The 25,531-nt window shown below is 38.7% G+C and overlaps 1 protein-coding gene across 2 annotated transcripts in view; it reads left to right on the top strand.

Annotated features, from left to right (window-relative positions):
• Positions 1–21,639, top strand: part of rnf144aa (ring finger protein 144aa) — a 36,124-nt gene extending 14,485 nt beyond the window's left edge. Inside the window, exons 1-8 of one of the 2 annotated variants that reach the window (XM_079262083.1) lie at positions 4,260–4,268; positions 5,453–5,603; positions 6,874–6,978; positions 9,204–9,264; positions 10,405–10,621; positions 12,792–12,939; positions 13,370–13,459; positions 15,879–21,639. In XM_079262083.1, the coding sequence (XP_079118209.1) occupies positions 5,469–5,603; positions 6,874–6,978; positions 9,204–9,264; positions 10,405–10,621; positions 12,792–12,939; positions 13,370–13,459; positions 15,879–16,010 (888 nt within the window). In that variant the 5' untranslated portion in view covers positions 4,260–4,268; positions 5,453–5,468 and the 3' untranslated portion in view covers positions 16,011–21,639. Of the gene's footprint in view, positions 1–4,259; positions 4,269–5,452; positions 5,604–6,873; positions 6,979–9,203; positions 9,265–10,404; positions 10,622–12,791; positions 12,940–13,369; positions 13,460–15,878 lie in introns of those variants that run through there. The other variant, XM_079262082.1, reaches the window with a different exon arrangement.
• The last annotated feature ends 3,892 nt before the right edge of the window (positions 21,640–25,531 follow it).

Below are 25,531 nucleotides of genomic sequence, written 5' to 3' on the forward strand. Positions count from 1 at the left end.
TGTATATATATATATGTATATATATATATATATATATGTATGTATATATATATATATGTGTGTATGTGTGTATGTATGTGTATGTATATATATATATATATGTATGTATGTATGTATATATATATATATATATATATATATATATATATATATATATATATATATATATATATATATATATATATATATACACACATATGTATATATATATATATATATATATATATATATATATATATATACACACATATGTATATGTATATACATATGTATGTTTTTAACTTAAAGTGATAATCGCACTAAACTCTGCTAGCCTACAAATAGAGCAACAATTCTCCCGGACAGATTTTTTTTCCTCCCTGTTTTAGTTTTGTTCCACTGATTCAGCAGAACCTGGAGCTTATTTTACTCAGATACCCCCATCTGTGATTTAGCTCTGCTGTTGAGAAAACATTAATATGAGTCTTAGTCTGAACTTTATACATTTTATTTTCTTCCAACTAAGCCAACCTGCATGCAAAGAGGTAAAGGTCATATATCACTTTACTCCAGAAAAAGTTGACATAGCATTTTAACCACCTTCTGAGCACTTTTTTGAAACGAGACCAATGCCTCCTTTGAGAAAATTTGTTCACAAGGTATCACACGTGCATATGTGTTAGTGCACAGTAGTATGGTAAAATAAAAATAAACCATTCGGCTGCTGCTGCATACTGCTGATACAATCAGAAAAAAATAACCACAAACCTGATTTTGGGCTTATACAGCCATATTCAACCATACCATTTTCAGTTTTCATCATCAGGTGTCCTGAAACAACCTTATTGTTTCTGCTATTTTAAAAATCTGAATTTATCATCTTGTCAGCAAGAGAAATGGACTTTGGACTTCTCTTATATTTAGAGTTTTTATTACTAGGTGTGTAGAAAAAGAACTTCCTTACAGGTGTTATTTGAAATATCAGAATTTGAGCTATTTCTCTACGAGAGCTTAAATCTACAGATGCCTGCTTGTTCACAGTGGCAAAAAGAAGCCAGCAAAACCACTTTTTCCTCCTCACAACGAGTTTACTGTATTTATGACGTACGTTTTGAGAATGAATTCATGAGGATCCCTTTGATATTTCACACCACAGCTGATGTTCTGGTCCAGTGTTGCTTACCAGCGAACTGTAATGGGATTTATTAGTACTCATGTCAGTACTCAGTATCAGCAAGTACTCAAATGAAAGTACTTGTACAATATTTAAAAAACGGTATTGCTGCATCCCAATTTTTAAGAAACATTAGGAACCTAATAGAAAGATTGAACACAACCTGAAAGTGGGGTATTTAAGGGCTCCCTACTTACGGTATCAGCTGAACGTCTTTAGGGGAGCATCTCTGCTTTACAAGGGACCTAAGCTGTTGCTTGATAGCTTTGTCTGACGTTCAGATAAGCAGCTGTAGTTTCAATTTAATGGATGAAAAAAATCTGCAGACATACTGATGTGGTCGTAAACCTGCAGTTTTATAAAAGTACCCTGTTACACAGTGGTGAGACTGATCACCATGGTAATCGCATCACTTTAAGACTTCACCAGGCAACAACAAAGAGGTCACATTTCAAAGGAGAGCCCCCCCCCCCCCCCCCCCCCCCAAAGACAAGTAATTATTAGTGTCCCAACATGTATTTAGAATAGATTTTTGGTCGGTTTGACAAATGGGTATTTCCGTCTATTATTAAAAAAAAAAAAAAAAAATACTTGCAGATTATTGTTTTTACAACTAATTTTTTATGAGTACTTGGGGAGGGAAGCTGCCTTCAATCTAGTGCCAGTTTTCAGCCAGTGATGTATTCAGCAGTGCTGGTTTGTCCGTCTGTCTGTCTCTCTCTCCATTAGCAACATGAATCAAGAAGTTACAGACCTATTTTGATTAAAATTTCAGGACATCTCAGAAATGTGACAAGGAAAAAGTCATTCGATTTGTTATTAGAATTATTTAACGGGTTCTTTACTGTAGTGAGACTGGGATAATTTAACCATTAAAGCTTCTGTCTTAAAAAAGTCAAGCCCACAAATATGTGCAAAAAGAAAAAATAGAAATAAGATTGCTTAGAATTTACATACAGTAGATCTGAGTTGCACTCAGATCTGCACTCTGAGTTTTAAATACATGTTATATTTATTTTAAAAAAAGGTTTTATAGTGTATAGATTCTACAGAGGAAAGACATGCCGTTCACTTCTTGCTCCCTTGGGAAGTCAGTCACTCCTCTGTGAGCATTTCCACCCGTTATGCAATGAATTGTTAATGCATGTGTGTGTTTTCTCATGGCTATGAAGTCATAAGACCATGAATAATGCTGTAGACAGTCCTACTCTATGAGTCCATCCCTTTTAGACTGATGACTGGCACATGGCGATCACCACTCTGGATGGGTGTTTGACCTCTGACTTCATTGATTTTTCATTTTGGTTTGACCTTTTTGAACATGCAGCACTCTGGATGGGTGTGTTAGAAATGTGCAGACAGATTGGCCTGCATTCATGGTCCTATTACTTGTGTGTGTGTGTGTGTGTGTGTGTGTGTGTGTGTGTGTGTGTGGAGGGGGTTGTATGTGTTTTTCTTTGTGATAATGGACTATCTAGTTAATAATACAGCAGAGAAATCACACTGCACCACCTTTCCACATGAAAACTCATTTTTTTTCCGTGTTGCTACTCCGTCTCTTTTGCTTGGTTACCTCTACCTTCCTTGGGGCATCTTTACAAAACCATTTATGATAAATAGGTTGAAGTATAAAGCACCCACCCTGCTCTGTGTTGTATAAATGACCATTTACTGTTTACTTTAGTACCACAGACAAAATAGAATAAAGTTATTCAATCAGAAATACAATTTTGAGACCACTAAGGTTGGCTTTATCTTAGTATTTTTTTTAAAGTCTTCCGCATCTGTTCTGCAAAGTTGCTTTAGGCTTCTAAACAAGGTTCAGCTTGTAGTCTCCTCTTTATCAATGTTTTTTTCCCAGGATGGGGAATCTGTTCCTGCAGCTGCTTCACATCCTTATCTTTTTATGGCTTATTTTCTTATGGAAAGTACTTTTCCTTTTCTTTGGATCAGTTTTTTACGCCTTATTTTGCACTGATGACTTTGGCCATCAACTGCGTATACATTTCCTGTTAACTCTTGAGAGATATGAACTTTTTAACATCACAGCATGAACCAGACCAGCATGCTAATTAGCCTTAGAGGCACTGAAGACAAATGCTATTTACAGATTTGCTGATTACAACTGCATAAACTGTGTTCCTAGAAAAAAAAAAGGCTTACATCTGCTGTGTTAAACTGTATTTGCACATTGAGTTGTTTTTATTTTGCTGACTTGTAGAACTTCTCAGATGCAGCATCTTAATTATGGAACAGGAGCTGTGAAGAGGTGGAGTCAGGGGAAATTTGTGTAATTGTTGAAGCTTGTAACGCAGTAAAAAGAGATTTGCTATGGTTAAAAAAAAACTTATTTGATTTGACTTTGAATGAGTGGATTAGGTTAATTAGGAAGGTGGAGGTCGGGTAAATTCAGTTTGTTCAGGTGTTTGAATGTTATTTAAAAATTAGCTAAATATATTTTCACAGGTTAAGATTATTTATTAACATTAAAGCTCAAGTTTTTCAAATTGATTTGGTGCTTTTTCTCTTGCTTATTGACGAGTCGCTTTAAGTTGTGTGTAATGATGACTAAATTAAGCAAAAGTTATCCACTCCTTTTTCAGTGGAATGCCTCTGTGCGTCATTAAAGTTATACAATTCTCTGTAAAAAATAACCCCCCCAAAAAAAGTACACTTGGCACATATTAATTTTCTACTAAATAAATAGAACACTGCATTTGCTGGAATTTCTTGGAATTTAAGTAATCTTTTGCCAAACTTTTGTTTTTTTTCCTTATTTTTCCTGTGAAAAACAAAGTCCTTCCCACTCAGCCGTTCCCACGGATTTTCACCCTCGAGGATCATGTTTATAAGTCTGTGTCTCTAAGCTGATAACACATTGCCATTTCTGGTTTTGCATACGACTCCAGAACACAGTTCTCTCGCTGCTCCAGTCAGTGTCGCGAAGAGATGGATGAACACAAGGCAACTTGAGTGAGTCAGACACAGGGTGTATCTCATTTTTCTCACTTGTCCTCACAATTTTTCTCCCTTTTGCAACTTCATCCCCTGTCCTCTCCAAGGACACGATGAAAAGACGCCAAGGTGGAAGAACTGAATACTTTGATCTTAATAAGTAAGATATTTCGTGCCCTGTCAGGCTTTAGCAAAATGACTTAATGTTACAGTGATGGCAACTGACTTTGAATGTTTGCTTTTCTATAATCAGCACATTTTACCAGCATTTTCCCCATTTGCCACTTTGATTTTATTACAAAAGTTTCATCTGTTGTCAGCCATAATTCTGTTTAATATTCCTGAGTGTTTTGAGGTTTTCACAAACAAAATCTTTATAACAGTGACATGACATTAGACTGACACGTATACGTGACATTTTTAGTTTGTGGTGTGTGTCGTGTGCAGAAAACTCATCAAGCTTCTTTCAAATATGAATATCATGAATTGTAAAGTGTGACGTGAATGGAAATCTTTATCTAAATCAGAACACGCTGCCTCTCATTTACACAACTTTCCTCACTCTAGCACATGGTAACGACATGAGTTTGATCATGTGAACGCATGAACGCCACCTCCACCCAGTTGTTGTCTTTGTCTTCTAACAAGCAGCTTCACATTGAGGCAGTCCATAAAGACTGAAAGCAAACTCCTTGTCTCCTCACCTCTGTCACTCTGCCTCCTATCCATATCCATGCACCCTCCAACCCACAAAATCCTCCTCCTGCTGGTTGCTAAGCAGCACGGGCTCGGCAGTGTTGACGCTGTATGCGTTGGGCCACTTCCTGTAAACAGCCGAGCGGGTGCTCTTTGCTCTCAGCTGCAGAGGAAAGGAGGGAGAGAGAGGCGAGACGGCCTAAAATAACCCTTTCTGCTTCTCACAAAATAGACTGAGACATGCGGAGAAGAGGGAAAAGCGTAGATAGCTGCAGGATTTTCAGTGGCTTTCGAGCTGTGTTTTCTTTAATGCCACAAAGTGCGAGGCTGTAATGAATATGAACACAGCTGACACTGGCTATTTATGCTATAAAGCTGGTGTCATTCTGCATACGGCTGGCTTGTTTATGTGTTTTGCAGCCTCACAAGACACCAATCGTAGTGCATTTTCAGTGTACCTACACAGCCACAATGATTGTGTCAAAACAAATATTGCTCATTTTGGACTCTGGATATATTATGTAATTGGATAAAAACAAATCAAAGGAGTGATTTATTTATTTATTTGTTTTTTTTTATTACCAGTAATATTCCATCTTTTGATTGATGTAGCTTAATTAAGTGTACCTTTCCTCTTTTACTTCTCAGCTCTGTGGTGGTGAAGATGACCACAGCACGGTACCGCCCAACCTGGGAGCTGGCTGTGGACCCTCTGGTCTCATGTAAGCTGTGCCTTGGAGAGTTCCCTCTGGAGCAGATGACCACCATCACACAGTGCCAATGTGTCTTCTGTACACTGGTAGGTTTTACATTCTACAAATGGCCACGGGGTGCTTGTTGTGATCAACTAAATTAGGAAAAGTAAATTATTTTCAGAGAATATTAATGCAAACTTGGAAAAGGATCAGACATTAAGTCTAGTTTAAAAAAAAAAAAAAAAAAAAAAAACAGCTGTGGTTATTGCAGTGAATTGCAGACTTTGCAGGATGCAGGTTTCTATTAATTCCTTTGAAACTGTTGTAAATCTTTTCATTTTTTAAAGTTCTGATACAGAAGAAAAAGTAACAGCTGTAGGATGTCAGACCTAGACCAGTCTAGTCCAGAAATAAGGAAACAAATACCCCAGAATAAGCTCTAAAAATAGCGACCATTTCCTTAAACACAGTTTGGGTGGCGGCAGCAGTTGATAAAATTCAGTTTAAACAAATTGTGTGAACACAATCAATCCCAACTATGTTTTTACCAACCATTTGGCATCTTAGATTTAGTTTGAAGAGTTAGGGGAAAGATTATAGAAAAACTGGTAAGATAAAATAAAATACTATCTACTGGAAAGTAATTATTTGTATTTTTGTGTCTGTGTGGATTTTTAACTTTTTAAGATCAGTCACACCTGGCTTCGTCTTCTCAGAATCAGATTGTAGACGTGACTTGATTTGTATATTATGATTTAGATAAATAGTTTCATCCACTTAGAAAGAGAAAAACAAACTGAAACACACTGATTTTTGGGTGGAGGCGGGACTTTATTAACCTGATACGCTAAATGTGTTTGTTCCTTCAGACTAGATTTATTCATTCAATTCAATTCAACTTTATTGATATAGTGTCAAATCACGGCAATGCCATCTCAAGATGCTTAACAGACAGAAAAAAAAAACATAATAAAAGCCAATTCATAATAACCTATATAAGGAAACCAACAGATTGAGTTCGAGAGTCCAACTCAATCTCCCATCCTAAGCAAGCACAGTGGCGACAGTGGGAAGGAAAAAATTCCCTTTTCACAGGTGGGAAACCTCCGGCAGAACCCGGCTCACTAAATCATTTTTTAACTATGTTTACCTGCCAGACTGAACTTTTTTTCCACTCTTCTTTTACTCTGCCAAAAGCTTAACAAGGACTGTTTTTAGATTTTAGTTAACATAAGTTGTAGCCTCAGAATGAACCCAAACAGAGCTACTTGTTGTTGATGCACATGTTAGTATTGACAGTGATAATGCTTATGTATCTTTAGCTGACTGGAAAGTTCTAAATCATGGTTGTTTTTTTCCGTGTCTTCTCCCCAGTGCCTGAAACAGTATGTGGAGCTCCTGATTAAAGAAGGCCTTGAAACTGCAATTAGTTGTCCAGACTCTGCCTGTCCCAAAAGAGGACATCTGCAGGAAAATGAGGTATTGATGAATCAGGAAACTTGTCTTTAATTTGACTGTCTTTATTAAATTATCCCTGTAACATCTTCCAATAATGCTAATTTTAGCTATCTATACTTTGCAATGGGCTGAGACTCAGGTTTGATGTGTGTGGTTCACACACACTTTTACATTGGACATTGAGCAAGTACTGTATGTAAATGTAAAAGTACTGCATGCAGAACAGTCAGTGCACATGGGTTAGGGTTAGCATTATACCTGCATTATACCTGATTTAGATTTTAGAGGAAAATATAAAGACACAAAAACAAAAAAAAAAAAAATCAGAAATGTACTAAATAACAACTTTAATCTATATTTAAGGTTGCTTGTGTGTGCAAGAACTATGACCTGGCATGATAACTCCATGGCTAGCTATGGTCTCTGACCACTTGCATTTCCACTACAAGAGCTAGGAAATTAAGCTTATAATGGCTCTGCTGAGCTGCTTTTGCTGTGGAGAAGCCCGGTACTTTCAGATGAAGCTAACAGATTGAGCAGTTCCATCTGTTGTCTTTCACCAGTTATTTTACTGTCCGTTTTAGCTCTGTCTTGTAAAATGTGTTTATTCTCATGTAAATGAAAGGATTATTATTTTTTATTTGTTGTTTGTGAACACAGTTTTCAGGAGGCAGACGGTTTATTTCCTGATTGTTTTACCGACTTACACTTGAATGCACATTTGACGGCAAGGACACCTTTTTTACATCCCCATAGGAACATGCATCATTACCAAATTTAAATGCAGCTGAAGTGGACGTCCTACTGTCACTTCATCGCTCTCTGTGTGCTCTGACCTCAGCCCCCTGCTCATGCACTGACTTGCAAGGAGGAGAGGCAGTTTTTCACACATCAGCAGACTATTTTTCTTTATCTTCAGCGAACTTTAGACGACAGCAGCACTGCAGAAAACTACAGTGTGACAAAATATTTTAAGTTTTTTTATTTATTTATTTTTTTTAATTTTTTTTTTTTTTACAAGAAGCCAGACTGCATCATTTGCAAGGTTGGATCAAATGTTATTAGGAAGATGCATCCATATGATGTGTTGTGTCCTGCTGTATCTCAAATCCCTTTTTAATACTCCTTTATGTAACCAGTCATCTTTCCATCGTGTGAAAGGTGGTTCTCGATCCACAAAAGCTTTGACTTAGATGCAATTCACAGTGATATCTTGTCAAGGCTTTAATGCTCTGGCAGCAGCTATTCTGAGCTTAAATAAATTTGCCAAGTAAAACATAACCAGATAATCTACTGCAGTAATAATATGAGACAAAAAGCAGCAGATTCTGTGTTGTGATGAGATTGATGTAACCTTGTAAATTTTAGTTAAAAAGTAATTTGAGAAAACAACAGCTACACCAGAGTTCTCCACAAAAGGATGAAATGAACCAAGAGCAATTAAATATTACCCAATTATGGCACAGTGGGTGGAATCAATAAAAAAAAAGGCTATAAAAAAGGCTAAAAGTCGCAAGAAGCAGTTTTAATTCTTACTTTAATGACTGAAATGCTTTTTTTCTGTATACCCCTCACTGCTCTGTTATCTTATAACTGATAAATGTCATAATATGCTGTTGTGTGAGCATCCTGTTTTCCTGCTGCTTGCCGCTTCCCTCCCGCATCCTGCTACATCACTTCATAGCTCCTGCTCCTCTCAAGCTGAGATGTACCATCCACCTGCTTGTGTGTGAAGAGTTCCATGCTTTAGAGGAGATCTGGCTGACAGCTGCTGCTCCTCCTCCTCCTCCTCATGCTCCAGGCAGTTTGGCTCACATACTCTTTAAGTTTTGTCTTAGAGGCTCACAGCGTCATGTTTCTAATCAATTAGCATCACTGGTACTTAATAGAACCTTAGCTTCTCCTGCCAATCCCGCATCTTTCTCTTCCGTCAGCAGAGTCTTCACCTTGTAATTGACTTCTTTTTTTTTTTTTTTTTTTTTTTTTTAACAAAGCCTGAGTGTTCATTATATCGGCCATTATATGTGAATCCCTGAGTGAGCCTATGTGAGCACCTTCATTCTGCTTTGAACCACTGCCTGAGAAAGTGTTTCACAGCATAACACATTGGAGAGTAGCAGGACAAAATCTTGGACAAAATTAGATTTTGGCAGGATTCTTGAAATGACTCGATACCTTCATTAGTGCTTCTTGCAGCTTTTATCTAAAAATACACACAATGACCTGTTTTTTTTCCCTCCCTGCAGATCGAGTGCATGGTGGCCACGGAGATGATGCAGAGGTACAAGAAGCTTCAGTTTGAAAGGGGTGAGTCAACGAGCAAATGCAGTTACAGTGCGTCAGTAATCACTCCAGAGTTCGCGATTGGTGGGCTGCGACTGTCAGTTGCTCACACACGTGGACCGTCCTGTGCTTCCAGAGATACTGTATTATGCTGTGACACACAAGAACGCGATAATTGTGTCTTGCACGTGTAGCCAAACTACCACTTGCTCTGTGTGGAGTCATTCACCTCCTGAGGATGTTTTTGTATGTGGACTGTAGCGAAAGATTATGAAGGAGGTTTTTGAAGTGCATGAATATACTAAACAAAGACAGCATGATGAGGAAAACAATTGTAATTTGTTAAGCTCTAAACGTCCGATTTTTTCTTTTCTCAGATAGAAGCATGACTCTTATCTTCAGGAACTTTCTTTAAATCCTATATCTCTTCTTGTTGTCTGGCTTTTACAATGTATGTGATTACAGGTAACTTAGAAAATCTGTGCTAGAATGATAACGGCAGGTCTGTACCGGTTTGCTCCATGATGGTAGTGTAACCTTGCTAATCAGAGATGTTAGAGTTCTGTCAGTGCTGCAGATTGGAGGAACCAAGAAAGCAATTTCTCTATGCTGGTGCTCACCCTGCAGGATTCCCACTTAGACAGAGCCACAACTGGTTTGTTGAATATCTTAATCTCACTGTACAGGCATAAGCACATGAGGATAAAGACAAGAGATTTATGAACTGAAAATGCAGGGATTGGGAGGGGTATTCCTCTGAAGGAAATAGCTTTTGATTCTGACCGGATTAGAGCAATCAGCCATCTCATCAATGTCCCAGTCCAGTCAGGCAGAACAGTTGCTGTAACTGTTCCATATTTTCCGTGCTGAGCCAAGAGTGCATACGGAGTGTAGTTCTCTGGCAAAGAGGCATGGGTTAGGGAGGACAGAACACAAGGGCATCACACTATATTAGTAAAATGACAAACCCTCCGAACAAGCTGGTTATTTTACTGCCTTGAAAAGTGAAATAAGTCTTTTAAAAGAGTTTCGAGAAAACAGAGATCAATTACCCAACAGATGGAGCAGGTCAAAGATTTCATCTACAGAAAAACTTCATGTTTCAAATACAAATACGTCCCATTATTTCTGACTATAGTGACTTGGCATTTTTTGTATTATCAGAGGTACTTCTGGACCCGTGCAGAACATGGTGCCCATCCTCGACCTGTCAGGCCGTATGCCAGCTTAAGGAAACAGATTCTCCAGCTTTGCCCCAATTGGTCCAGTGTGCTGTATGTGCTCTTCAGTTCTGCTCAGCTTGCAAGGCCAACTGGCACCCCGGTCAGGCCTGCCAGGAGAGCAACCTGCCTGTTGCCTCCTTCCTACCAGGAGAAAACAGGTACTTTTTTCATTTGCATCCATCTATCAACCTCAAAATCTTGGGTGGAAGAATTCTTCCATTGGTTCTTGTGTCACATGTCCTTTTTTCTCTTTTGTTTTTATCTGTTGGAATCTTAAAAAAAAAAAAGTAACATCACCACTTGTCAAACATCATCTACAGCTGCACTTCCTTTTCATTTTCTCACAGCGGTATTTACGGCCCCTCAGCTCACCTGCCAAGTAGTGAGGAACACCAAATCAGACAGCAGGATTCCCTCAGTCTGTCCTTTAGCAGACACTTATCAATGAAACAATCTGCTGAGACTGAACTGCAGTCAAGACGGCAGTGATGGCTTTATGAGGCATTTTAGGGATACGTGATCTGCCTGTGAGGTTAAAAGAGGGTTGCCCAGACACATGTACAGCTGACCCATTTCTTCCTTATATCCTCTTACTGTGGAAATGTCATTAGCTCTGCAAGCTTTTCTTCACCTGCACAGGTTTTGGGCCAAGCTCAAAGCCCACAGTGGAAGTAGGGTTTTTACAGGATTAGAAGTTAAGTTGTAGAGGGCATAACCTTGGGGTTTGAACTACTCTTGTTCGCTCTGATGTCCCAGAGAACAATTTATTTTGCTGTTGAGGTATTTTATTCGACCATTCAGGAAAACGACTGGAGAAATTATGGAACTCTTCACTGTGTCTGAGAACTTGCATTAAAAGTTCATCAGACAACCCTCAGCCATGGTGAAGTCTTCGGCTGCAAAAGCTAGCTCTACTGCCATAGAATGTCACCTTTCTGGCGGGGAAGGAGCCTGAGCTGATGTGCAAGGTTGAGCAGTTCCTCCTAGTAAAAGTTGGACTCTCCTTGACACACAGCTTGGACTCTGAAACCAGTATCCTCCAGAAGCGCTGGACTTTAGTCATGTAGCTTGGCCATCCAGGAGGGGTTGAGAGTAGAGTCGTTGTGCCTATACCAGATGAGGTGGCTTAGGCACCTAGTTTGGATCCTCCAGGATGCCTCCCTGGTGAGGTGTTCCAGGCACGCTGTACAGGGAGGATATCCTGGAAAGACCTGGGATTCACGGGGTTGGGCATTTTTTCCTACTGATATTCACTATAAAACACTAGAAGGATTACTGTATGGGGTACGTGTTGGCAAATCTGATGGGGAGCAGGAAGTTTGGGCTTCCCTATTTTCACAGCAACCTGACCCTGGATAAGCAGCAAGAGGATGGATGGATGGCTGGCTGGCTGGATGGATGCATGGATGGATGGAGACTGGCTGGTGGATGAATGGATGGATGGATGCAAACTGGCTGGATGGATGGATGGATGGATGGATGGATGGATGGATGGATGGATGGATGGAAACTGGCTGGATGGATGGATGGAAACTGGCTGGATGCATGGATGGATGGATGGATGGAAACTGGCTGTGTGGATGGAAACTGGCTGTGTGGATGGATGGAAACTGGCTGGATGCATGCATGGATGGATGGATGGATGGATGGAAACTGGCTTGATGCATGCATGGATGGATGGATGGAAACTGGCTGTGTGGATGGATGGAAACTGGCTGTGTGGATGGATGGAAACTGGCTTGATGCATGCATGGATGGATGGATGGAAACTGGCTGGTGGATGGAAACTGGCTGTGTGGATGGATGGAAACTGGCTTGATGCATGCATGGATGGATGGATGGAAACTGGCTGGATGCATGCATGCATGGATGGATGGATGGATGGATGGATGGATGGATGGATGGAAACTGGCTGGTGGATGGAAACTGGCTGTGTGGATGGATGGAAACTGGCTGGATGCATGCATGGATGGATGGATGGACGGACACAGGAAGGAAGGATGCATGGATAGATGGAAACTGGCTGGATGCATGGATGGATGGATGGATGGAAACGGGATGGATGCATGCATGGATGGATGGATGGACACAGGAAGGAAGGATGCATGGATGGATAGAAACTGATTGGACGGCTTTATGGGTGGATGGATGGATGGAAGCTGGATGGATGGATGAATGCTTGCTGTCTGTTGACTGAGGTGGTCAGACAGATGACTTTTGAACCAAAGCTGTATTGAAATTTTGTTCTCAGGAAGCCAAATATTGAGTGATTTTGTATTTTAAATAATATTTTATTTCTTTTTTATTTTCTTTCTTTTTTTTCCCCAGTTCATTCTATAAAACTGAAGAGGATGATGCACCGATCAAGCGCTGTCCTAAGTGTAAAGTTTACATTGAGAGGGATGAGGGCTGTGCACAGATGATGTGCAAGAACTGCAAACATGCCTTCTGTTGGTACTGTCTGGAGTCTTTGGATGTGAGTTGGGCCTTTTTTCTTACTGATATTCACTATAAAACACTAGAAGGATTACTGTATGAATCTAGTTTAGTATTGCAGCGCTGTTTTTGCACGTTGGGATTATTTTCAATGTAGACCTCCTTCATCTTCCTGTCACAGCAGAATCCTTCATTATCAGGAAATTGTAGTTTAACCTTGGCATCTGATAGGGAAGGAATATAATGCATTTAATTTTCTTTTTTCAATTCATAACAAGACTGATGAAAATGACAGCCTCAGTTGAGGTTGGATAAGAGTGACTTATGAGCTCTTACATAATCTCAATTGTGAGAGCAGCACAACCAGACCAGACAGGTCATTTAAAAAGCAATTGTGTGAGAACAGCCACCCCCGTCTTTCAGACCGCTAATGGTCAGCCTTCCTCTGTATGTTTTCGTCTATGCGCCAGGATGACTTTTTGCTGATCCACTACGACAAAGGGCCCTGTCGAAACAAACTGGGCCACTCCAGGGCGTCAGTTATCTGGCACAGAACACAGGTGAGAACACCACCTCCCATCCGTCTGTGACATCCACTCGTTCTGTCTTGGCCATGCTGCAGCGTGTGACCATACACGTGTTGGTTGTTGAATAGAGGAAAAATATTCTGATACACATGCAGCAGCAAGTGCCTGCCAGTCGGTGTCCTGATGCCTTCCACCGTGACCATTATGTGCACCTTTCTTCCTGTACAAAGGTTTACACAACCCAATTATTATTCACCTTCAGGCCACAAAATCCATTGACATAATACAAATACATGATATGTACTTCCTCATATATAAGATATGTATTTATTGTTAAAGAAATGTACATGTATTTGAACTTTCCCCACTTATGTTGTGCCTAAATTTGACAAGCCCTTTTGCCAGTCAAGTGTTTAGTCAAATAATCTATTCACCGAAAGGCACATCACTTTGTCCAGTGTACACATTGGCATCTGCTGCCTGGGGGGCAGGCTGAGTCATATGATTACAGTTAAGCTGGTGGAAGCCAGCTATAGCTTCACTGCTCTGTGTGTCTTTATCTCACTGCTTCTCTCCTTATTTCACCCCTCTTTTGCTATTTCACATGGGAAAAAAAAAGCCTCCCTCTCACTCCCTCATGAATACAACATGTACTAGGGAAAAACCCCACTCTTTTCCCATCTGTGTCTGACAGCAGTTAGTTTTATTATTTCAGGAGAATAAAATGTAAATAATGAACATGGTCAGTTTATGAGATAAACTGTACTTTTCTTTCAAGTGCAGCCTGTTTACTCAGAGCCAATTTAACAGAGGAGAATGAAGCAGTTCTTTTTAATAACAAGCAGAGACCTGCCTGCAAGTGATCTCCAAAAAATATGTCCTTTTGTCCTCAAAACTGTAGGAAAAACATTTTTCTATTATAAGTGGCTGTTGGTTATGTAGTCTTGTTAGTAGGCTTTCAAAATGCAGGTGTGTGGCTCCCCCTTGTGGTGAATAAAGTAAAATGCACTTTGAAGAGTGTGCAATAACGTGAAAATTTGGTAACCATCTTATCAGTTATTTTGTTTTGGAAAGACATGTTTTATAGATATAACATATAAAAGGATATAACACTGTTTATAATAAAGGGCAGCCTTCTGAGTATGTCATGTTCCTCCATATTTACTTCCCAACAAACATGTCCATCTTCATCTACATATACAGGATTAGGCCATGTACACATACATCCAAATACTCCTCTTGTACCCACATCCAGTCAACTTGCTTACATATATTTTTCTACAGCAATACATACATTCCGACTAAGTGAGATCACATCAGCTATTTCTATAAAAATATAAATAAATAAAAATAAATAAAGGTTGGTATAAGATTTCACAGAAAACTAAACATATGTAATATAAAATTTGATTCAGGACAATAAATTTAATCAATTTCACCCAAATTTTGTGTAATTCAGCCTTTGGGATTAGGTCAGGGTTCCATTTAGAATATTTATTCATTCATTTTCTATACCGCACAGTCCAGTTAAGGTTCACAGAGACGCTTGAGCCTAACCCAGCAATCATCAGGCAAGGGGCAGGGTACACCCTAGACAGGTTGCCAGTCCATCACTGCATTTTGAATATTTCCAATTTTATTTCATCCTTATCATTTATTGTCGATGGTAACAGGTTTAGTCCTAAAGAACGCAGTGTGACACACATAATACACACAATTTCTGAGACATTTGGCATCACTTTATGGTTCAAAGATTTTGCTCAAACTCCCATGAAATGCAATCTGATTCTGGTCTTCTGTCTCTTAATTGACACCAGAAAACAGAATATCACACAATATCACACGTTTGAATTGTCATATAGAAATAAATAGATATTATCCCTAAAAAATGTAGGTACTTTTTTTAATTTTACATTTTGTTAAAGAGACAAAGATCTCATATTAAAAAATGACTCACCTGATCATTTTTGAATGGGTTGGGTCTTTATGGGCTAATTACTTCATGGTAATAGATTTTATTTTACTTGCAGCCAGAAGGGATTGAAGCATCTTTATAGTTCCATATTTTAACTGTTTTAACACTATTCCCTTGCTTGTAAAAGATCATTACTACATTAAAAAAAATGTTTTAACTGTTGATAAGGGGAAAAGAGCAGAACATTTATGAAATTATTAGTAGAATATCTGCAACCGAAGTGTTTGTAGATATTTACTGACATCTGCTGGCGAATATGTGCTATAGCAGTAATTTCAGTATTCACTCCATAATTCATTTATAGGTTTAGAATGAATATAATTGTAGACTGTTTGGTAACTACAGTTAATGACGTGTATCCAATGATGTATGTCCAAGTCAGCCTGGTTTTTTTTTTTTTGTTTTGTTTTGTTTTTTTTTGCTCTAGTTATGAAAGTTGAACCTAATGAAATATTCTTGTGCTTTGTATTCTTACAGGTTGTGGGCATCTTTGCTGGTTTTGGCCTGCTTCTTCTCGTTGCCTCCCCGTTCCTCCTTTTGGCCACTCCCATCGTGCTCTGTTGCAAATGCAAATGCAGCAAAGGCGACGATGACCCATTGCCAACCTAAAGGCCATCAGTTTGGAGTGTTGAGCTACTTCAAGGATGGGCCATCTATTTGTCCCTTTTCCACCCCTTTTCATTCTTTTCCTCCCACCAGCTTTGAGAGAGAGCTTCATTTTTTGGGCTTAGCCTGTACCAGCCCTGGACACTTTTGGATCCATTGCTCTGCATGAGGAGGTCAGAAAAGACAGTGTAGATGTTTCTCTAAAAAAGAGGTGCAGGATCGAAGATGAGCAGCAGTCAGACCTTTCAAGGGACCACTTTGTCCACGTTAGTAAGACTTTGATGGTTTGCGGATGTAGGGAAAGCCTGCACCATTGGCCGTTAGTTGTGAGTTACTGTGGCAAAGGAAAATTTGAGAAATGCTCCTCTCTTGAATTGAAGCTGTCAGGCAGGAGCTCCTTTTAAAAAGGACTTTGACCTTTTTTTGCTGTTCTGTTGGTTTGTTGTACACAACTACCCCTTCCCTCCCCCGCCCACCACCACCACACTCGTTGTAGCTCTACAGATTCAGTCAGTAGCAGAAGAGAGTTGCACCACGCATGTTTGGTGTTCGCTCGATTCGCACACAGAGCATGAGTTTGTAGTCATGTCTGCGACTGAGGTAGAGATGGGAGGCTTGTGCCGCCCTCAAGTTAATGTACAGCACGTCCTCTTGATGATGTCAATGTTTTATAATCTTGCGCTTTTAATAGAACTGTGCTCTGAGTTGTGTCTATGTGTTGTACTTTACAGTGTTTTCCAACTGTTAGGGCAGATATACTGTATGATAAAGGGGATTGCCACTCAATTGGAAATAAAAAAAACAAAACAAACGTTTTTAGGGGGGGAGGAGGTAAAAAAGACAGCAGTGACAAGTCTGGTTAACATTTTATACTCACATGTTCCTGTTTGTGTTCTGTTTTACATTTTTTTGAGGAAAATCTTTCAAATATTAAACACTGAAACACTAAAGAATGAAATTTTTCCCAAAGTTGAGTGGCACACCCCTTTGAGTTTAAGCAGTGATTCAAAGTCTGTCAAAGGACTTTGTTTCTACATGTTGTGAAAGCATTTTAATATTTCATTTGAAAGAGATGTCACTCCTGTATTTCTCAGTCCCAAGGTGTTGGTTCAGCCAAATAGAAATTAATAGCCTTAAATACAGAACAGCCAAAATCAGGCATTATCCCCCTGTGCATTAAGAGTAAAGCATCAAGTCCAAATAAATGCAGGGAAAGTGTGTTTAAAGGTGTTTTAAAGTCTTGCAGGCAGTCAGTAAAGCCCTTTACCTTCAGATGATTCTATGATGTCGTACATACACCACTCTGTTAATAGCCATAGTGTTATTTATACATATATATATAAGAAAATGAAAAAAGATTAATATGTTCCTAAATATTTCTGTTTTCCAAGGTTGGTATTTTCTAAGCCTGTATGAGTAGGAGAGCTGATGAACTGAAGTCAAACACCATCATGAATATTTCCCTTTTTTTAAGACTTTGAACAGAAACGTGCTTTTGTTAGTGGTCAGAGTCGGCGTTTTGTTTGTAGTTAGACCTTCAAACAACTTGCAGCTATTCCTTGCAGGAACATCAGAAAATCCTCAACAGTAAATGTAAAAGAATGTTAAGTTTTTGGGCTCTTAAATAATAAGCTGCTCCATATCATTTTATCTATGCAAGTTTGTACATCATCGTATTAGGTCACAATGAGCTGTTTGTAACGCAGAAGGCTGTGTGAAGAGAGCTGCAGGATGTCAAGGTATATGTGTGTTTCATGGCTTTAATTTAAAGGAAAATTCTGGCCCCGTTTTCTGTTTTTAAGGGGGTCTAAATGATTAATAAGGAGGAAAAAAATGAAATTTTTTTTGCAAGAACACCAGAACTAGCAAACAACTGCCATAATGTTGTCAGAGGTGCCGCAGTACACATCAGGTGTAGAAGTTATGAAGAAACTTGTACCTTTGGCTGAGGAGTGTAACACCAAGCAAGTTTAGTCATAAAGAGCCACTTCTTTATCTTACACTGCAAATTTAGCAACTAAGATATAAAAGTTAAATGTAAAAAATTAAAGCTCAAGACTCTCTTTTTGAGCTTTATATTTTGAGTCCAATATAACTTTTAGATTATTCTGTATTAATAAAACTTAAGACTTTTTTATGCTCATATTGCCCAATCCTGAGATCAGTCAGCACCCTCACCTCCAAACGCTGATTGTCGTTTTCCACCATAACCCTTCTGTTTAACTTCAACTCTTTTCTTAGTCATTAATTGGAAAACCAGAATAATTTAAGATTAAATGCAACAAAATGCAACACCTAATGTAGCAACAAGTTGGACTTGATTTTAATTGTCACACAAGTTGTTTCTTTAAGCAATGTGAAACTGTTCTGTCACCTTTTACCTCACTATCGCTGAACAGTTAATGACAAATAAAAGCAGCTGTTACACCTGCACCATAGACTTTTATCCCATTCTCTCCTTCCCACCTCTCTTCTTCATTTCCATGGAGATTTTAAAGTGCTGTCCTCAATGCTTCCTCTGGGCTCAAGTTCAAATAAAGAGAGGCTGATCAGAGGTCATAACACATATATATTACGTATTAATGTGTCTGACTGTAACATCCAGAGATGGGAGCTGCTCCAGATTCCAGAGGCAGTACTGGTTTAATAAGCCTGGGTTCTATTAAAGAGCTCAAAAGTGCACTTCACATGCTAGAAATAATCATGAGACAATAAAACACAGTGAAGACTTAAAGACTATGAACTACACTATGAAGACTTTTCTGCAGGCATTCTTCTTTCCTTATTTGTGTGTAATAATGTATTTTGCCATTTCATGCTCCCCATAGCTCTCCATGACACGTTGACATGCTCCTCTTCACTGATGAAAAGTTTTATCCAATTCCTCGACAATCTGGAAGGAGAGTGAAATGAGTCCAAACAAGAAAACTGTTGATAAAAAGTTCTGGGATTCCCATAAAATCTTCTCTGGGTGATGGTTACAGTAGATCTGACTAATGCAAAGAAAAACACAATGAGATCAGACTTGTGTTTTCGTGCCCTCGCGTTTTCATCCATCCATCTATTTTCCTGACCTCTTAGTCCAATTCAGGGTGGCAGGAAGCTGGAGCCTCTCCCAGCAATCGCTGGGCGAGACTAAGGATACACCCTGCACATTTTGCCAGACTATCACAGGCACTTCCAGTTTCTTCCATCCTTATTGGCAATTGGAAAAATTGTTTCACTTTCTGATTGGCTGACAGGACACGTGCAAATAATATGAATCTCTGTCAACATGACAACAGAAGCTTTTTCACCTTTTTGTAGCATAACAAACTTTAGCATGTTCCCCTCCTCCAGTTTGTGAAAGCTTTGCTAGGCAGGCGCCACCTCTGACTCCAATTTTCCCCTGATGGCTGTCTGATTCTAACTGCCATTTACACTCTGGTTCTCTTGCAACAGATGACCCCCCAACAATGAGATTTCTGTGACATGTTAGACATGAGTCTCATTCTGTGGGAATCCTAAAATTAGTCAGTGACAGAAACACACACCACAGCCCATCTTGCTTTAGTCATTTCTAACTTATTTTCTCCTTAATAATCATTTACCTTAAATGATGGAAATGTGGGCCCATCTTTAAAAGTGATTTTCCTTTTAAGCAGGGACCTATTCAGAAAAAAACTCATTCTCTTGTTATCATATAAAGTTGATGTATTTGTCCTTTTTTTGTAAAGGTTGCATTTCGGGATTTGGAGGTTTGCAGTTAATCTGTTTTCCTTTATTTTTCTTTGATAGTATTTTTAGTTGAAATTCTTTGCAAATTTTCACACCTTTCAGACATGGAGATTGTTGGATCAAAATGTTTACCTTTTTAATGTCTTTCTCATCAACCCATCAGCTAATCTGACAAAACATATCTCATCTTTGTCATTCCAATGTCATCAAAGAAAAGCCACCGACTTATTCCCTCCTTTTTTAGTGTAATTTGTCATTTTGTTTATGTAGCTTTTCATGTTAAATGGGCTACAGTCACAGAAAGGAGGGAGGGGGGAGGTTAATTACTTACCAACAGTAGCTAATCTAAGCTAAACAGTAGTTAATGATCTGTATCTCCCTCTTGTCTTCATAGATTTTTTTCACCATAATAATCATTAGTAGGAGCCTTAAATGTTCAGTACTTTACCTGTGACTTGTGTTGCTTTCACAGACCTCACAAACTAAACAAGCATGATAAATATACAGTAGAAAAAAACCTTTTGTTCTTAAAGCTTTCATTGTTTTTATGACAATCGTGCCAAGCTAATTTCATGGAAGGGACAGGGACAGTGAGCTGCAGTGTGGTACAGAATATATGTGCATTCTGTACCAATGTGTTAACAGTTTCTACAGGGTGGAAACGGCGGCTTCTCTCTGTAAACGCTGCACTGTATGTGAGTTTCTTTTTGTTCCTCCTTGATATGATCTGTTATGTGTGTGTGTGTGGTATGGTGCCTGCTGTGTTTATTGGAGGAGCCTAATAGTAAAACTCAATGTCCGCTGAGTAGAAAAGATAAAATATGAAAATATGTAACTGCAGCTGTTTTTCAGGAGGAGTTTTAAAGTTTGACACACCAGGGGTCTGATGACACCATGAGAAAAATGAATCTGAGTACTGCAAAATATCCATTATCAGTTTTTTTTTTTCTCTTTTTTTTTTTTATTTTATTTTATTTTTTTTACAAAAATTGGAAAAAAAATTATTGTTGTCACTGACACTGCTGAACTGATAGATTCTGAATTATGCAACAAACAAAAGGGCCGAGCAGCAAATATTACAATCACTGCAGTGTTCCATTGCATAATTACTTGTTTATCAGGGCTTGACATAAAGACCTAGCAAGTGTAAACGCTTCACACTGATAAATCATCTGCACACGGGTTTGGCGGGACAACATTATTCAGCTTCTCACATTTGACTGGGAAGCAAGGTGAAGTTTATTTTACAAGGCTCTGCAACTATCTTAAGATCAAGTTTGATTACAAGCAGCGACGTATATTTTAGAACTTACTGTGTCAAGAGATGAAGCTGCATGATTTTTCTCTGACCTCTACATGTTATGTATTACAATATTGTAGCCTCTGAAGATCTTTGGAGTTGTAGCACCAACTGACTCACCTTTAAGGTGTGTGTTCTTCATTTCTCCATGTTTTTTTTTTTTTTTTTTTTTTTTTTTTTGCTGATGCATTTTGATGTTTAGCCAACTTATTGGTAAACTTTTCTTCATTTGGGAGGTTGGCTTCTTGTGTTACTTTTTTGTTCTTGAGTTATATTTTATTACACCTGTTATGTCATTGTTTGCATAATTGTAAAATATGTTTTAAAGAGTGGAGTTGTAAAAGTCTGAGAGGTCAGTTGATTATTAATTACAGTTAATACCAGTTGTGTGAGTTAATGGGTTATCAGAGGAAGTGTTGTTAGAGACTATGTTTATGTGTTTGGAGTTGGTAAGTGCATCTCCTGTCAGTAATTGAAAATTAGCTGACCTGGGGAACAGATCAACATTGTAAAATGACATATTTGAAAAAGTTCTGTACAACTCCTGACTCAGCATCTCAGTACATCTCCACCAACACTGTGACACCTGGTATTAAAGGTTATTGTTTTTTGTGACTCTGCCGTCTTGATTCATTGGCTTGTTCTACAACATGTCCAAGGACACCCTTTAGGGCTGCCACCCTTCTGGGTTTCAGATATCCCCATGTTCCAACAGACCTGATTCTAATTAAATCTCAACAGGTTGTTGTGAAGTTCTGCCTGAGTCTTGTAATTAATCCGAGTCAGGCGTTAAAGCAGAAAACATCTAAAACCTGGACGACAGTGGCCATCAAGGACTGGAACGGGACATTTCTGCTCTTCTCGTGGCACATTGGGGTGTGAAACAGCTCAATGTGCGCTTCCTCTCCAACAACAAGATCTGTGGTACAAAATGTTTTATCATATATAATCAAGACGGGTTAAAGAGAAATTCTCGTTTAAAAGGTCTGATGAGAAACTTTAAGATGATTGAGTTATACTGTTTGTGATACAAAGACAAGTCTTTTATTCTTGAAGTGTAAATTTTTACTAACACAGACAAGGTTATTTAAAAGAATATACAATAACATGAAAAATAAGATTAGATTCTGTGACCAATCATAAGTCTGCTGCTTTGTAATTGGTCTGATCTTAACTTCAGTCATGCCGGTTTGTCTTTTACTCCTCTTTTTTATTTTTTTTTTAATTTATTTTTTTTTATTATTATTATACAGAGGATCATCTCATCCTCTAATCTAGTCTTTAACTTGTGTGAAGTGTCTTTCCCTCATGTTCACGGCGGCGGCTCTGTCTGTTCCATGGCACTTCTTTGTGTTCATAAGACATGTGTCAGCCTTTTGTTCGGGTCTGCCAAGGAACAGGTTGTTCTCTCCTTCTCTCTGCCTTTGTGTCTATTTCCTACCAGATGCTGGATTGGGAGCATTAACAAGACAACCCTGAAAATGAAAGTGCAAACGTTCGGTGATACATCATCCCTCGCCAGCTGCTCTCCACTTGGAAGTCTCTCCACCAATCACTGGGCAGGACCACAGGAAGTTACCATCTGTGTGCACCATGGTGACAGGGTTTGTGGATGGGCGCTGAAGCTGATGTGTTATCTGGAGCAAATGAAGTATGATACAGGCAGAGAGTGCCAGGAGGTGCGTGGATGGAAATGGCAGAATGGACAGACAGGGAAGTGTGAATCACCTGGAAGACAAAGAGATGAACCTCTGAGAAGGAAGGCAGAGACAAAAAATACCAAACTGTCGCACCGAGAGAGGGACGGATGAGAGGAGTCGAAGCTTTTCCACCTGCTCAATACAGAAAGAGTATTACACACGTGCTGGCTGTAAGCCCATCAGACTGGCCTGCTCCGGCTTTAGCTTCCAAGCACCTTGCTGCCAAATCAATAACCTGCTTCCAATCAATATCTCCTCAGCAGCTCTATATGTAGAATCCCCAACCGACTTTACGCGATTCTATACACAGCATCACTGCAGCCATCATTCAAACTTAAAATTAATCAAAAGTCATTATAGTTATTTTATTTTTTTAATATACCTCGTTAAGTTACTTTTATATCATGCTGTTAATTATGAGTCTAAATAAACATTTTCTGGATTTGCCTAATTCAGTGGATCATAGCCTCTGTACTATTCATGTAATAGTACTACTCTACTATTTTAGGTTGAGAACTCCTTCCAGTTAGATCTTTACAAAATTGTGGTTGATGACCTAAGGCAAACCTTGCATTCATTCTGTTAGAGGAAATGCACGTTCAATAACCCACCTGTCTTTTCAATAAGCTGAATAATCAAAAAATGCCAATTAGAAACTGTTTAAATATCTTGATATCTTTCACACAGACAACAATTCAAAGATGGTTAAAATAAGTTCCATGTAAATGTTGAAATCATCATTGCTTTGCCAGGAGAGGGAACTAGAGTGCTGCAGAAACATGTGCAGACTCTTATCAACAGTGCCACACTGTGTTTAAAGTCCAGCACCAAACACTGTTTCTATGCAGAAAGATTAACAAGCATGTCTGCTTTGTATTTTCAGAGACAAATTCTTTCTTCAAGTGTAAATCTCTTATAATCAAGTTTCTGAGATCAGTGTGGTTTACCACCCATATACCTGTGTTTTTGTCATTTCGGTTAGATGTAAATTTATCTATATACTTGTTTCTTTGGATTTTAAAGCTAAAGGTTTTTCCCTCCGTCGTGACATGCAACACTGACAGAGAGCATTTGAATGGAGTGAGCACATATCTAGAACCAAGAGCTTGCTGCCAGCTTTCAGTCCGAGTTTCAGGTTAATATTGTGCATGTGCATTCACTCAAACTTGCACGCAGCATACATGACTAATTGTTTCCAGGGGCCATTCTACATCAGCCACTGACTGACATTACATGACAGGGTCTCCGCCTCTGATCTATTTTATCTCAGCGTGTGGTTTTACTGCCCATTGTCCCTGAAGCCTATGACACCTATTAGCTCCCATTAGCTTCCTGCGGTTCAACAAGATGGGCTCCAGTCTGTCAAATCAACTCAACAGGATGCATGTTGGATTTGAAAATCTTTCAGTCTTTTTGGCTAGTTATTAGTTTATTTTGAGCACATATCATCATCACTGTAGGCAACTAAATTTGATGTAAATATTGCATGGATGATATATTTGATACATTGAACAGTGTTAGAAATCATCCTTATAAGCATAATTATCTGAAAACTTGACAAAACATTATTACTACCATAATTCTGTTCTACTTTAAGGTGATCAAAACATCCACACTGCCTTTCTGTACTTAAAAAAAACAAAAAACAACCAGTCCAATACAATGAATCAAATTCTGAAAAAGAGGAAACATGACAGCAGTGATTACACGAGTTCTGACCCATAAACACTGACAGTATCATTGGGTCTTATTTATAAGTATTTTAATTCAGTTAGACTTGATTTATACCTATATTGAGCGGCTATGTGGTCTGAAAATGGTTTAGGACATGTATTTTGGCGCTAAATGGTTATTAGGGCTCATGTAATGCATTCCACAAAAGCATCATGCCTGTGTGTGATGGACTGTTGCCATGGAGCTTAATGGTTGTAACCATTATTTGTTGTCATTCTCGTTTCATCCAGCATACCATTTCTCTAGATTCTTTGACTCTTTTAACATGCAATACATGATAAAATCCATAAATTCTAGCTATGAACGTCTCCCTATTTTTTTTTATTGGTTTAGGACTGTGACTTTCTAATAATGTTAGAGAGGCTTTTACGTTTGAATGTCGCATAATGTTACTGACCAGCTAGTTCACTCAATTAGTTATGAACTGTTTCTCTTTTTTCCTTGCACAACTTTTCTGGTCTGGTGTTGGTGGCATCATATTTGTTTCCAAAACCAGCAAAATGTCTTATTTTCAGCTTTGGATATATTGTCTCTCTAAACAGAATCTCACTGAATCTTCAACATTCGTCCATAGCAGAAAGAGCCGCTTTTACAGTATATAAAAGGTATAAAAATGGAAAAATACTTTAAGGGCCAAAACCCCAAGAGAAACATAGGCTAAGAAGTAAGTAAATCATTTACTAAAGTATCACATCAGTGTATTTAAAATATTAAAAACAACAATATTATGACATGTAATTCTTTTACTTTTTATACATAGATTTTGCCTTTCTATCCTTAAGAGAAGCAGATTTCTCAATGACTTGTTTTTGACAATTTACTCCTCCGCTGAGAAGATGGCCAATACATTGAGACAATCCGGTGCCATTGTGTTACTGAGGAAGGTTTGGATTCTCTTCAGTGTAGATAAGCACCTCTTAGATTCAGCTGAAGTCAAAGGAGTTCTGAAGATGATCTTCAGCAGAGCCACAGTCTCTGAGAAGGCATTCTGAAGATTGTTCCCCATAAAGAGGTAGAGAGCCACAACACCAGTGCAACTGAACTCATTGCTGTAGATGAGGGCCAGCTCAGTT

This window comes from Telmatherina bonti (assembly GCF_933228915.1).
Source record: "Telmatherina bonti genome assembly, chromosome: 22".
Lineage (NCBI taxonomy): Eukaryota > Metazoa > Chordata > Actinopteri > Atheriniformes > Telmatherinidae > Telmatherina > Telmatherina bonti.